Raw genomic sequence first — 15310 nt, 5'->3', positions numbered from 1 at the left:
GTCCTGTACCAGGGAGGCGCAGTCAAGCTTTTTCCTGCCTAGTGTCCTACTCCTGTAGGGGGGCAGTATAACCCAATGGCAAAGATGATAAGGAGCTGTGTCTGTCAATGCACATCAGAGAAATGGATTTTATGGCAAGTCAAAAATCCCTTTTTTTTTTAAAAATAGGTTTTTTGGTATGGTTGCCCATGATGAAATTGTGCATTGTTTATTTAGGCATTGGGTTTACTTTAAGCAATGCAGCCTTGCTCTAGACCCACCTCTGCTTATGATGGTAAAGAGAAAATTATAATTTTTTTGTTTCACCTGCTCATAGGCATAACTTATGAATATTTAAAAAAAAAAAAAAAAAAGGGGGTGCCAGGTTAACTGTTAAGTGACCATTGCGCTCAATCTGAGTGCCAAATGGCAGATTAGGAAATTAACTTCCACTTAACCATAAGCTCACACGGGACTTCCACTGTCATTTTTTTCCTTTCCAGCTACATTAGCTACCAATCTTCTGGGAATTGTAGAATACTGAAGCAAAAATCTTTCCCTTGGCCTGCAGAACAACAATATGCTCCATCTTACCAAAGGTTTTACATTTTCTACTGGTACTTCCTTTGAGATTCCTGAGCCGACCACAAGACGGCACTTACTGGAAAAGGAAGTTATGTTTTCTTCACAGCAGTGACCTCTGACTATCATGCAGCAAAAAGACATGAAAACTTAATCAGGATGCTATGATACTAGATCAGGCTGGGAATGATGGTAGTCTGGGAAATACGCCATCGGTTTATACAGTATTTTTTAAAAAGGAGGCAGAGCTCACAGATCTCTGTATACTTGATCTGTCCACTATGCTTACAAAATCAACGGCATAAAATGAGGTTACTCCCTAAGGATGCTCGGCATAAAACCCTAAATACCAAATCAGGAGAGATCACATTTCTGAAAACAAAGCTAAAAAAAAAAAAAAACTAGAACAGTTTAGTTTGTTTAGTATTTAGTAAGAACTTTGTGCCCTGAGTCAATTATACTGGACTTGTATAGCATCAACAGTTTGCACAGTGCTATACAATATTTAAAGGCAAACTCCTCTCAAAAAGTGTTTCAACTTTAAGCAGTAGTCATTTTAATAATCCATTGGCTACCTGCTGAGACACCGAAGGCACAATTCACACCATGGAAAATCCATCAGGGAAGAATGAGCCCATTATCTGGCTTATAATGTTGGTTAGAGTTAGGCAGAAATGGGAAATCCATTTTGGATATGTAGCCACTGGAATCTTTGAAATATATGAAGCCAGCATGTCATTCAACAATGAAACAGCTAGGCAGATGAAGAATATAAAATTTGGGTGGAGTTGTGCTTTATTTACATGAGGTTTTAATGTCTGTTAAGCATTTTAATGAAAGCAACTTCATACAAACCAGGTTCATCAATGATGGTTCTAAAGCACCTTCTCACCCCATCCATTATATTGAAAAAAAAACAACAAACTACATAGCCCAGGACACAATTTAATAACAAACATAACCTAATGGAATGCACTTATGTGAAATGTTCATTACCATTGTCTTCTCCTGAGGTTTTTCGGCGGTCATCTGATGACACGTGGACCAGCTGCAGGATTAAGGGTCTTCTGGTCACTATTCCAGTGCCTCGGGGAAGCAGATCCCGACCAACCAAACTCTCCAATACAGAGCTCTTCCCGCTGCTCTGTAAAAGAAATAACAATCAGGGTGAAGAAAAAGAAGAAGACAGAAGCTAAATGCTGCATGTTACAAATACACAGGATCTCTTTGGAGCAAACTACTTGTATACCGGCATCATGGAAACTAGAACGGGCATAATAAAAGGTGTTTCCCTGTTAAAAAATTTTAGGTTTTTGTGATGAAAAAAAAAAAAAAAGACAAAAATCTCTTCATAACTTTTTTCATCTTTAAAGTGACCTATAAAACTATACAACTCAGTTGAACAACAAACTGAAATCTTTTAGGGGGGGTGGGGGAGTAAAACAAAAAAAAAAGTGGTTGCTTAACTGGGGATGTAGCTGTGTTCAGAATTAAGCAATAACCTTCAAACCTATGTTAAATAGGAGTCAGTACAAACCTGCCATCACTTAAAGATCCTCTGGTTAACCCCAAACAAAGTTCAGCTGTTCTAGAAGGTCTTTTCTGACATTTTGTTTAGTTGCATCCTACAGCAAAAGCCATGGTCTAAAGAAGGCTTCCAAAGCATCAGAGGGATCTCATTGTTAAAAGGTATCAGTCAGGAGAAGGGTACAAAATTATTTCCAAGGTATTAGATATACCATGGAACACAGTGAAGGCAGTCATCATCAAGTGGAAAAAATATGGCAACAGTGACATTACCAAGAACTGGACGTCCTTCCACAATTTATGAAGAGAAGAAAACTGGTCAGGGAGGCTGCCAAGAGGCCTACAGCAACATTAAAGGATCTGCAGGAATATCTGGCATGTACTGGCGGTGTGGTATATGTGACAACAATCTCCTGTATTCTTTATATGTCTGGGCTATGGGGTAGAGCAACAAGACGGAACTGTTTTTTTTTTTTTTACGAAGAAAAACATCCAAACCCAGCTACATTTTGCAAAAACACATCTGAAGTCTCCCAAAACCATGTGGGAAAACATGGTATGGTCTGATGAAACCAAGTTTGAACTTTTTAGCCATAATTCCAAAAGATAGGTTTGGCACAAAAACACCACTGCACATCACTAAAAACACCATACCCACAGTAAAGCATGGCGGTGGCAGCACCATGCTTTGGGGCTGTTTTTCTTCAGCTGGAACTGGGGCCTTAGTCAAGGTAGAGGGAATTAGGAACAGTTTTAAAGAGGTTGTAAACAGAAGCGCAACGGACCAGTGTGAAGACAATTTTTTTTAAAAGCTGTCAATTTCGGTTTTCGGTTTGGTTTCATTCCAGAATTTTCATTTCGGTTCAACAAATAAATGCACATGATAAAATGTGTATTTAAAAAAATGTTTTTTTACCATGGAGCCTGCAAAGTATCGCACCTGTGATCAGTAGATCATGGGTGCAATGTCAGGGTCCTGCAGATACTCCTAACAGCTGTCAGTACATCCATATAGGCATACCGTTACTTAGCTGCAGGAAGTATCAGTGAACTACAAGCCGTCTGCCACGATGGCGGACAGGACTTGTGGCTCATGCATTCACAGATTGCCAGACAGGGTCCCCCATCTGCTGTCACAGTGAAGGATTGGGACAGGCTTCTGCATCAGTAATATGTTACTAAGGCCTCTTTCACACGGACGTTCCGTACGTCCGTATATCACCCCATCCGTTTGCGGGTGATATACGGACATAATGCAGGTCAATTGGATTGCAGATGTCAGCGGATGACCATCCGCTGACATCCGATTTTCTTCCTTTCAGTTCTGTTCTGTTTTTTTGGAACGGAACAGAACCCTATTTTTCTTTTGTTTAAAAAACGGAAAGGATGCAAAATCGGATGTCAGCGGTGTCATCCGCTGACATCCGCAATCCCATAGACATACATTATGTCCGTATATCATCCGCAAATGGATGGGATGATATGCAGACATACAGACCGGATAACACAAGTGTCATCCGTGTCCGTAACAAAAAAAAAAAAAAGTGCCGGAGCGGATCGAAATACGGACCGCTCCATGTGAAAGAGGCCTAAAGGTGAACTTATCCTTTAGGCCTCAAGCACACAAGACATTTTACAGCTGCTCCTAGGGATGTTTGCCATTTTTTTCCCTGCCTCTAAACTCCCCTGCATGTTAGCCTATGTGACCATGCACAAACATAGGGGATGATTTACTAAAGGCAAATAGTCTATGCACTAGAAGTGCAGTTGCTCTAGATCTGAGGGGGATTAAAAGAAAACATTTTTTCTTGCACATGATTGGATGGATATAGCTTCCCCTAGAGCAAGTGCACAGTATATTTGCCTTTAGGAAATCAACCTCAGTCTTCGCAGCATTTTGTGGCAGGGGCTTTTAGAGGCTGCTAGTGAGTCCCGTAGCAGCAGCGTTTGGGCAGAAAGCGCTTGATGCTGCTAAAACCTTAAGCGCTTAAGCATGAATTCATTTCAATGACCACAATAAATTATTTATCCTGGCCAATTAAATTAACTAAATGCCCAAGAGCTTGATGCCTTTTCCTAAAAGCTTCCAAAAGTGTTAGACACTTTACAACCATCAGGCTTTTTGTCTACAAAAACGCTGCAGGCTTTTAGGCGTTAGAATGCTTTTTTGTTTTTTTTTGTGTGCATGAGGCCTTCCTTCATCTAACCATACAGTGCCAACATTTTTCCTGCATACGAGTAGGCAGCAGCTAAGGCAGCTATCTCACTGGAATGCTAGAAGTCAGGTCCAACTACCAGGTTGATTGTGTCTTCAGACATCACACATTTATTTACTATCACAAAAGAATGCAGTTGGACAATGAGACACCCACACTTGTTTTGGCAAGAGACATAGTGAAGATTACTGTGATCTCCTGTGTGACCATTTTATCACATTAAATCCCAATAATATAGAGGTCACTGACTGGAGCACATCAAACAATTGAAATGATTAGTTAGGGGGATGAGTTCAAAATGAAGATCCCTTGATCAATTCAGCTGTAGACAGCCTGTCAAAATCTATGGCAGGCTGTGGCTGGACAGAGGTGAATGCTGTACTGAGTGGTCCAAGCATTTAGGTACCTGAATGCAGGTCACCAGGAGGGACGCACTGCAGCTGAACAACCCAGCGTGCAAGGGACATTTCAACAATCAGCTATATCCACATTAATAATTCCTTACCTGACAAGATTCAAAGAGCAGTCAGTCTTATGATCCAGATACATAAATACAAAGTCACCAGCACTCCAAATAAGCTTGTTCACACCATTTGCTGCTTTGAGCTGCGTTTTATGCACACCACCGCACATTTGTGGTTTGTACAGAGCACATAGAAATCAAACGCTTTCCATGTGCCCTGTTCACACCATTCATATGCAGCGGTGTGCAGAAAAACACAGCTCAACAGAAATGGTGCAAAAAACTTCTAAATGCATTATTAGGACAACGGCACACAACGCTTATGAAATGGTCTTGCAGGGTCACTCGAGGGGAGTGACAGAATGTCCTCCTAGACAGCTCCAATTATATCCACTACAGGTAATACGATTTTGACATAACCCCCCTCCCCCCATTGGATACTGAAGGAACATTAGGATTCTGCTTAGGTAATCCCTCTGCTCCTTCCTGTCAGTGACACTTCAGTGTTATACGGATATCACAGTGCAAAGCAGTGGAGCCCAACTGACTGAGGCTACTAGCAAAATAAATTACAGTAAGCTAATACAAAAGATAAATTCAGGCCCCTATTTTTGCCTATCTGGTAGGGCGTATCCCTATTGCTGCTTGGCCTGCATTAGAAAAGCACAGGTCCATTTTCAGCGTTTCAAACCGTGGCTCCTAAATAGCCATAGTAAGTAATGCATTCTTCAGACTTCTGTGCCAGTTTTTATAGCAATTATGATCTTTCCTAATGACATACAACTGAATCATTTGCTCTTCATCAGAACCGTGATAAGCCATGTTTAACAACAGATCAATGCAATCTTCAGCACCAAATGTTTCCCCAAGTGATAAATAAGGACTGTGTTCTGAACCACTGATAATAAGCCATAAAACTGCACACTGAACAGATGGATGGGTGGGAAAGCCAGAAAACTTGGTTTCCTTTGTTTTTATAAAATGGATACAGCTACAGTTAAATGACATCCATTCTGTTCTTAGGCCGGTACAGAAAATAACAGAGGAAGTCGTTTAGTGCAGAGAAATGACCGATAATTTCTTCGTTACTAATAAATGCTCCCTTCACATTATGGTAACAATATAGCTGGTTGAGGTCATGGAAAGGAGCTGCTGTTATATATGGATTACTGCATTCAGACCTTTGTTTTTCACAGATTAGAACTTGGAATATTGTACATAGGCGACACAATGTTCTGTTCCTTTTTGGTGCGCCACCCCCCATTGGTAATTAAACCAGTGATGGACAAACTCCAGAAGACAGGTCCAGGTACCCAAAGCTCTTTTAAAAATTAAAAGGTGGCAACTTAGAAGGTTCTCTTTTGCAAAAGTCAATTGAGCGACCACTTAAAAAAAAAAAAAAAAAACACATACAGGCTCCTGGATTGAAGTCTGGCACTTGGATTCCAAAATATAATTTGTCCCACCCCTGATAAAATATCTACCTGAAAAGAAATGAATTTTAGTAAAGCACATTTGTTTTATAACCTCATTTTATTCCATAGGTGGTTTGCGTTCTGCTCTGTGCATCAGACCCGCACGAATGTACACTCCAGGATGCACACTGAGGTCTGAGCAGCTGGCGCCCGTCATTGATTTGAACAGGCAGCCTGCACAGAACACCTATGCTTTTCACGCAGGTGAAGACAGCCCATTCACATAAACGTATGGATCCATACACCTGCATGAATGAGGCCTAAAACGGTTTTCACCTTTTTATATCCATAGATGTATGTTCCGGTCTACATAAATCCCACAAATGGCTGCATGGCATTTTTTACGAAGGGTTTCCTGATGGCGACAACAGAGGATCATGCCAACTGAATGGGTGTTGAAACCGGTAGGGTACCCTGTCGCAATGTAGCATATGCGACAGGGTACCCAACTGTAAAACAGGACAGCACAAATTATCTTGCTTTTATTCTTTTCTTTCCCAGCTTGTTTTTTACCCATTACAGTCTTTCAGCCTCTTCCTACCTTCGTGCGCTTGCTCCAGCGTCAGGTACTGCTCAGGACCGACTTACTGACACAGTGGCACACCCTGATCACTACGTGCAGTGCCCATTCCACCTACTGCCCAGGCTTCCACCATGTTTGCCTACCACCTCACAGTGCTGCTGGCTTCCCTCCTCTCTCCCCAGCTACTGCAGAAAATGTTTCAGGATGGAGAGTGGGGGGGGGGGGTGAGGGGCTAGTAAATATTTACCAGCGCCTTCCTTTTCTAAAATAATACAATGAACACATCACCGTGTTCATTCATAACTGAAGCATAGTAAATGGTTTACTATGCTACAGTTTGTGAATGAACAGGAACCCGCTTTGTACAGGCCTTTTTCCATTCATTCACTGTCTCATGCAGCTAAGGCTGCAGAGAAAGGCATGTGTTTGAGCTTTGGGGTGCACACCTCAATGCAATAGGCTATGCACACCTATGGCTCAGTGTGTGTCAGCACAGCTGCTTGTAGTCTTCACTAGAGGTGCATGTGATAGGGTGACATCACATGAGCACAACTGATTTACAGTTACCACATAAAATTAAGATTCTTTAAAATATTTTAAATAAAGTCAGATTTAAAAATCCAAAAACATATGACATTTTTGGGAAACTTGAAATCCTAACATTGAGGCATGAAACTGTAATCTTCTTTAGTGGCATAGACAGACATGGGTGACACAATCTCTTCTTCGTAACTTCAGAAGTGTCAGTTCAGTATAAATGAGATAAGCACAAGCAGCCTGGGTCCTCTGCACACGAGGCATCTGTATTGACCAGCACAGAGTAACCACATACATCAAAGCATGAACAGGGAGTGGTATAGACAATGCTTCTGCTGTGTGAACTCTGACCTATTTAACAAGCCAGGAGGAGCCTGCACAATCCAAGGCAGGTGAACACCATAACATTCCTGTTCTGCACAATACCATAGTATTCATTGTGATCCTACAATGAACTGACACTGACCTCAAAGCAGGAACAAATGACAAATATGACCCAGACATAGAACACCCTCCACAGTGTACAACTGCAATTAATGATTACAAAGCACACATTTATCCTCCAATTTATAAAGAACAGTTTGGTAACAAGCATCCACCACAATTGTAGAACTAATAAAAGGAGAAGTTCACCATTAGTAACAGGTTGCTCTTACTAAAGCAGCAGCCCTACACCGTCATCCACCACCTTGGATCCTACATTGTAACAGCGGGGGGGGGGGGGGGGGGGATCCTCTGCCCACATTCCGCTAGTTTAGCAACAAGCATCCACCACAATCGTAGAACTAATAAAAAGGAGAAGTTCACCATTAGTAACAGGTTGCTCTTACTAAAAGCAGCAGCCCTACACCGTCATCCACCACCTTGGATCCTACATTGTAACCGCAGGCGGGGGATCCTCTGCCCACATTCCGCTAGTTTGGCAACAAGCATCCACCACAATCGTAGAACTAATAAAAAGGAGAAGTTCACCATTAGTAACAGGTTGCTCTTACTAAAGCAGCAGCCCTGCACCGTCATCCACCACCTTGGATCCTACATTGTAACAGCAGGCGGAGGATCCTCTGCCCACATTCCGCTATCACAGTTTAAAAAATAGTACAGTTGTGCGGAGTATCACCCACACAGCTGCATCCTTCATGCTCACAGAACTGTGAATGAATGTACTACAAGCCCTGTCTTCCACCAAGGCAGACGGCTTGTAGATCTCAATGAACTGTGAGGACACTGCTAAGCAAGGTAATAAATCATTGATCTTCCTGTTCCTCAGTAACTGTCCTGGATCTCCAGCTGTACTGAGTGTCAGAAAGAGCCTGACATTGCACCTGAGATCTGCAGATTACGGGCGCAATGCTCCGCAACCTCCCTAGAAAAAAACAGTTCGGTACCTGGCAACTCTCTTTCTAAGAAGTCTTCCAGGGCATTATCTGAGAGACAGGCTCCTCCCACCTGAAACCGGAAACACAATAGTCAACCATAATAAAAAAAAACTTCAGCCATACCTTCTGCCTCAGTAATATCAAAGCGCAGAAGGAAACCTCAGTAGCTAATGAATCTGCAAAACCCTTTTCATATTGTTGTTTAGGGCGGGAACGCGTTCTGGCCTGGAAGAGTTCTTCGAAAAAAAAGTTACCAGGTATCTAACTGTTTTCTCTAATCGTCTTCCAGGGCAGCATCTGAGAAGGCTGTAGCAAGCAATACTTACTAGGGAGGGAATAAATTCTGGAGCACCTTGCCACCAAACATCTGGTCCTGGTCAAACATCTGGCACAGCTGGTCAATGAGGTAATGCCTTGCAAAAGGTATTGAAGCTTAAGGGCGTTCCGTGTGTCCGTATATCATCCTATTTTTTTGCGGATGATATACGGACATAATGCATGTCAATGGCATTGCGGATGTCAGCGGATGACCATCCGCTGACATGCGATTTTCGTCCTTTCAGTTCTGTTCCGTTTTTTGGAACGGAACCCTATTTTTGTTCCGTTTAAAAAACGGAATGGATGCAAAAAAAAAAAAGAGGCCTAACCATGTAGCTGCCCTGCAGATCTGCTCCGGTGATGCCCCAGCTCTTTCAGCGGTTGATTATGCCCAAGCCCTGGTCGATTGGGCCATGACTCTGCTTGGCGGTGGGGCAAAGTTTAGAGCCTGGTAGGCTGTCTGAATAGCAAGTTTTATCCATCTGGCTATCGTACTTTGAGGCCGGCTTCACTTTGTTGACTCCTGCATGGTGAATGAATAGTGTGGTTGTTTTTCGTCAACCTTTAATTGTCTCAAAATGTTATCAGGATCTTACAGTCAGCTGTTGTGAGACTTTTTTTCTGCTTTCTACTGAATTTGGAAGGGAGGGAATAACCACCTTCTGAGTTCTGTGAAAAATGGAACAGACTTTTGGTAGGAAGGCTGGGTCCGCAGTGAGGATAATTTTATCGGTCAGAATTAAACAGTATGGTTCCATCATGGATAGAGCTTGTAATTTTGCTGGTTCTTCTTGCTGACACGAGTGTCACCAAGGGTAAAGAAGATTGGGCCGCCACTTGAACCTTCAATGTTTAGTGAGGAAAAACCCTTATCCACTTCTTCCTGTAGGAAATCCAGGATTGTAGAAAAAGTTCCCTTGTCAGAGTTTCCCTTGTTCTTATACCAGAAGACACATTTTTTAGTAGATGGCTCTAGTCACAGGTTTTCTGCTGGCCAGGATGGTGTCATTCACTCTGCTAGACAGATCTTTGTTCAGTAACCTCACCCTTTCAGGAACCAGGCTAAATGTTTCATGACCTTGTGGTTTGGGTGGTTGACTAGTTCTTGCCATAAGAGGTTGGGTACGTCTGGGAGTGCTGGATGGGGCTGAATGCTGAGATTTTCCAAGTGACTGAACCAGGGTCTCACGAGGCCAATGGGGTGCAATGAGTACCATCGTTGCCCTTTCTTCCTTGACCTTTTGTACCGACTTTGACATTAGGGCAGTTGGAGGGGGGATGCATAGCATAGATGGGGGACCCAGCTTTGGCTGAACACATCCACCCTGATGTTCCCATCAGTAAGGTTTTGAGAGAAGAATTTTAGTGGCTTCGTATTTACATATGCCATGAACAGGTCCACCTTGGGTACCCCCCTAGACTCAGGTGATCCACAAAAAGATTTTTTTTTTTTTTTAAACAAAAAGGACCATTCTGTGTGATTTTTCCGCTTAGGAAATCTGCCAGCATGTTGTCTGTTCCCTTTAGATGGATCGGATATTCCTCTCGCCCCATAATAATGTTGTTTCGGTCAGTTTTCTGACTGGATCCTGACATCTTTGCCCTAAATTGCCGTTTGGAATACTTTTAGCGCCCTCTCTATGGCTTTTAACTCCCTCAGGTTTGAGCATGCTTGAGACCAGTGGAGGTTCCATTTTCCTTGTGCGCAGCAGCCCACCAAATGTGCTCCCCAACCCAGAGCGCAGCTGTCTGTTGTGATCTGCATGGGATTTGCCTGTGTCCATCTGTGCCCTTCTAGGTAAATTAGCGGTTTGAGCCACCATTGCAGTGTTCTTTTGAATGCATGAGGAACCAAGATAGTCGCTTCTGGGGATGAGGTCTTGTCATCCCATCGGGCTAGAATGTGATTCTGCAACTGTCTCATGTGCAGCAGAGCCCAGTGATGGCCGGGATGGAGGACGTCAGTCCCAGTACTGCCATGCCTCGTCTGATGGTAATAAATTTGGCTATTACTATCACTTCCTTGATCTTTTTCCTCGGACAGAAAAATCTTGGTCATTTTGGTATCTAGTATATAGCCCAAGTATATGACCCTCTGGCTTGGTGTTAGTTGCGACTTCTCTTCGTTCACTATCCAGCCTAAGCCCTGCAAGTATGACATTCACATTCGCATGAAAAGTCACAGCCCATTCATTTGAACGGCACACGTTCCCATCTATGCCACTTTGAAAATCAGTGACTTTGAAAAGGTATCTACTAGGGATCGACCGATATCGGTTTTTCGTTGCCATCACATATCGGTATCGGCCAATATGTGCCGATATTTTGTACATTTAAAGTTTTGAAAAATAAAGACAATTTTTGACACAAATCTGGTACTGATTGTGTTAATTTTTGTTTAATGATTAAAGACCGGCTTGCTGGCTCACCGGCACAGGGCCTGCTGTGGCTGGCTGGCTCACCGGCACAGGGCCTGCTGTGGCTGGCTGGCTCACCGGCACAGGGCCTGCTGTGGCTGGCTGGCTCACCGGCACAGGGCCTGCTGTGGCTGGCTGGCTCACCGGCACAGGGCCTGCTGTGGCTGGCTGGCTCACCGGCACAGGGCCTGCTGTGGCTGGCTGGCTCACCGGCACAGGGCCTGCTGTGGCTGGCTGGCTCACCGGCACAGGGCCTGCTGTGGCTGGCTGGCTCACCGGCACAGGGCCTGCTGTGGCTGGCTGGCTCACCGGCACAGGGCCTGCTGTGGCTGGCTGGCTCACCGGCACAGGGCCTGCTGTGGCTGGCTGGCTCACCGGCACAGGGCCTGCTGTGGCTGGCTGGCTCACCGGCACAGGGCCTGCTGTGGCTGGCTGGCTCACCGGCACAGGGCCTGCTGTGGCTGGCTGGCTCACCCGCACAGGGCCTGCTGTGGCTGGCTGGCTCACCCGCACAGGGCCTGCTGTGGCTGGCTGGCTCACCCGCACAGGGCCTGCTGTGGCTGGCTGGCTCACCCGCACAGGGCCTGCTGTGGCTGGCTGGCTCACCCGCACAGGGCCTGCTGTGGCTGGCTGGCTCACCCGCACAGGGCCTGCTGTGGCTGGCTGGCTCACCCGCACAGGGCCTGCTGTGGCTGGCTGGCTCACCCGCACAGGGCCTGCTGTGGCTGGCTGGCTCACCCGCACAGGGCCTGCTGTGGCTGGCTGGCTCACCCGCACAGGGCCTGCTGTGGCTGGCTGGCTCACCGGCACAGGGCCTGCTGTGGCTGGCTGGCTCACCGGCACAGGCTGGCACTGGGCTGCTGTGGGTGAGTGTATGGCTGTGATACACTCCTGCGAGACTACTCCTGACTCCAGACGAGGCTGTCCAAGGCGAGGGAAGCAGCCTAAGAAGGCAGAATGGCGTCAGAAAAATATTGGCAATATCGGCCAGTTCCAGGGCCGATAACAATATATCGGGGAAAGTGCATATCGGCCCTCGATATATCGGGCTTGCTGATAATCGGTCGATCCCTAGTGCCTGTACTACATTGATGCAACTTTGATCCAGAGTGTAACGTTGGATCAAAGCTGCACTTAAAGTCGCACTCTAAATGGCGCAACTTAAGAGTTGCAGTAGTGGAAACGTAGCCACTAGGCTAGAGTGCGACTTTAATGTGACTGAGTGCAGCTTTGATCCAACTTTACACACTCTGGATCAAAGTCGCATCAAAGTAGTGCAGGTACCGTTTCAAGGTTGCTGATTTTCAAAGTCGCATAGATGGAAACGGGTGCCATTGAAATCAATGGGCTGTATATTTGTCATACAACTGTGTGTCCAAAGTTGCGTTACCAGTCACAGTAGTGGAAACGTAGACTTCGTGTGATTGCCTGTACTATGATCATTGTAGACTGAGCCAAGACCCCAGAGCACTTCCAGCTACACTGACAGTCTCCCCCCCCCCATCCAGCTTCCTTCACCTATGGTAGTTTTTATTCAAAGCCCAGCACAGCTATACTGTGAATGTGCCCCCCGTGTCCTCTATGACTACATTTTTTTTTATATTTCTTAATTTTCTCATGAATTAGGATGTGAGTGAACATTGGGCGGGAACCTATGATCAGCTCCTCCCATTCTGTATATGCCCACTGGCTACACAGGAACAGTGCTCCTCCCGGGAAGTGATGTTACTAGCTTTCAGTAACCACACCCACGTGCTCAGTCAGTGAATAACATTCTTGTTCTAGAAAACACCACTTATCATAGGAAATCCCCTAAAGTTTGGAAATATTTGGTGCATGCTGGTTAGACACACCAGGAATAGCACCTACACCGCTTGTTATGGATAGATTGCTGCAGCTCTGAACATCATTTATTAACAAATTAAAACACTGGTTTATAACATAATACCATAAAGAACATAACAGGTGAATGTAATCATTTATGTTGGTATTCCAAGTTTGTCAGATAGTATTTTGGACAGTCTGTTTAAGGCCCCTTTCACACGGCCTCTCCGTACGTCCGTATTTCAACCCATTTTTTTGCAGATGAAAAACTGACATAATGCAAGTCAATGAGATTGCGGATGTCAGCGGATGATCATCCGCCGACATTCGATTTGCATCCTTTTAGTTCTGTTCCATTTTTTGGAATGGAACAGAACCCCCTATTTTTCTTCCGTTTAAAAAACAGAACGGATGCAAAATCGGATGTCAGCGGTGTCATCCGCAATCCCCATAGACATACATTATGTCCGTATATCATCCGCAAACGGATGGGATGATATGCGGACATACGGACCAGATGACACAAATGTCATCCGTGTCCGTGTAAAAAAAAAATAAAAAAATGCAGCAGCGGAGGAAAAAAACTGAGCGGCCGTGTGAAAGAAGCCTAAGAGTTATGTTGGTTCTGAATCGTTTTGTCACTGAAGGTAACCAATGATATGATAGTTGGGCCATACACAGACTGTATTCACGTATGAATAGGTGTATATGGGTGTGCTTAACTCAAAATAAAAGGGGGGAGGGGGTGGCTGCACCTGAACTCTAACAATAGAGTGGAGAAATTAAAGTAAAAAAAGGTGCGCTCAACCTGTTCTAATGTATCCCATAAATCAATATGGGAACATATCAAAAAATATTTGTGTAGTTGCGTGAACTAATGCAAAGAAAAGTTGATACGTGCACTAAAAAGATTTAGTGCGAAACTTAATAGTTGCAATAAATATAAAAATATATGCAATAAATAATACATTGCAATATATTTATATATATATTGCAACTATTAAGTTTCGCACTAAATCTTTTTAGTGCACGTATCAACTTTTCTTTGCATTAGTTCACGCAACTACACAAATATTTTTTGATATGTTCCCATATTGATTTATGGGATACATTAGAACAGGTTGAGCGCACCTTTTTTACTTTCATTCATTTCTTCACATATGTATAGAGATCCCAAGTTTGATGCCAATATGGTGTATATTGCACTGACATTTGAGAAGATGTATATTTTGCTTACTACTTGGATTTAGTTCTAAATGTGTAACTGTATATATGTTATATGCGCATTATGTTACCCTGCATCTTCTCAATAAAAATTTTTTTTTTTTTTTTTTTTTTTTTTTTTTAAATCAAAAGACTGGAACTCTGCTTTAAGTTGTGTACACACAGGATGAAAATGTTCAACTTTCAGCCTGTGTGTACAGCTGTCTGTCCTTCAAAAACAATACAAAAAACAGCTGCCAGCGCTGATCAGTGTGTTCTAGCGAGGGAAGGGAGTCCGTTAGAATACAATAGCACAGCGGAGGAGGTCGCAGGGTTGTGGAAGCACGCTGGGTTGAATAAAAAAAAAAAAAAAAAACACATATCTAGCTTTACACAATGGGAGGAATGAATCAGAACTGGGGCATACAGAATCTAGGGCATGGCAACCAATCAGCTTCTATCTTCAGCCTTGTTCAGTTAAAGTGGTTCTAAAACCTAAACATTTTTTACCTTAATGCATTCCTTGCATTAGGGTAACAAATGTTTATGCATCAGCATCCCCCCCCCCCCATTTTACTTACCCGAGCCCTCATTCAATCCAGCGCTGTGCAGGTCTGCAGCTCTTCTCTCCTATCACTTTCAGGTCTTGCTGGGGCACTGGCAGCTATTGGCTCCCAGTGCGGTCAATCAAAGCCAGTGAAGGGGGAGCGGAAGGAGGGACCAAGTCACTCTGTCTGTGTCAATGGACACAGCAGCAGGGCTTGGGAGCAAGCATGCACAAATGCCCTCATGGGAGGAAGCTTCCCGTAAGGGCATTGGACAGAGGAGGGGCAAGGAGCGCTGGCGGGGGACCCGAGAAGAGGGGGT

General features: G+C 44.2%; 1 protein-coding gene across 5 annotated transcripts in view; it reads right to left on the bottom strand.

Moving 5' to 3' along the window:
• Window positions 1-15310, bottom strand: part of DNM1L (dynamin 1 like) — a 497546-nt gene that overhangs the window by 458610 nt on the left and 23626 nt on the right. For all 5 annotated transcript variants that reach the window (XM_082256168.1, XM_082256167.1, XM_082256170.1 and 2 more), the window contains exon 2: window positions 1558-1705. In XM_082256168.1, coding sequence (XP_082112294.1) covers window positions 1558-1705 — 148 coding nt within the window. The remainder of the gene's footprint in view (window positions 1-1557; window positions 1706-15310) is intronic.

This window comes from Pelophylax lessonae, assembly GCF_965119305.1.
Source record: "Pelophylax lessonae genome assembly, chromosome: 4".
NCBI classification, from domain to species: domain Eukaryota; kingdom Metazoa; phylum Chordata; class Amphibia; order Anura; family Ranidae; genus Pelophylax; species Pelophylax lessonae.
This window is presented reverse-complemented; position numbering and strand designations above follow the sequence as displayed.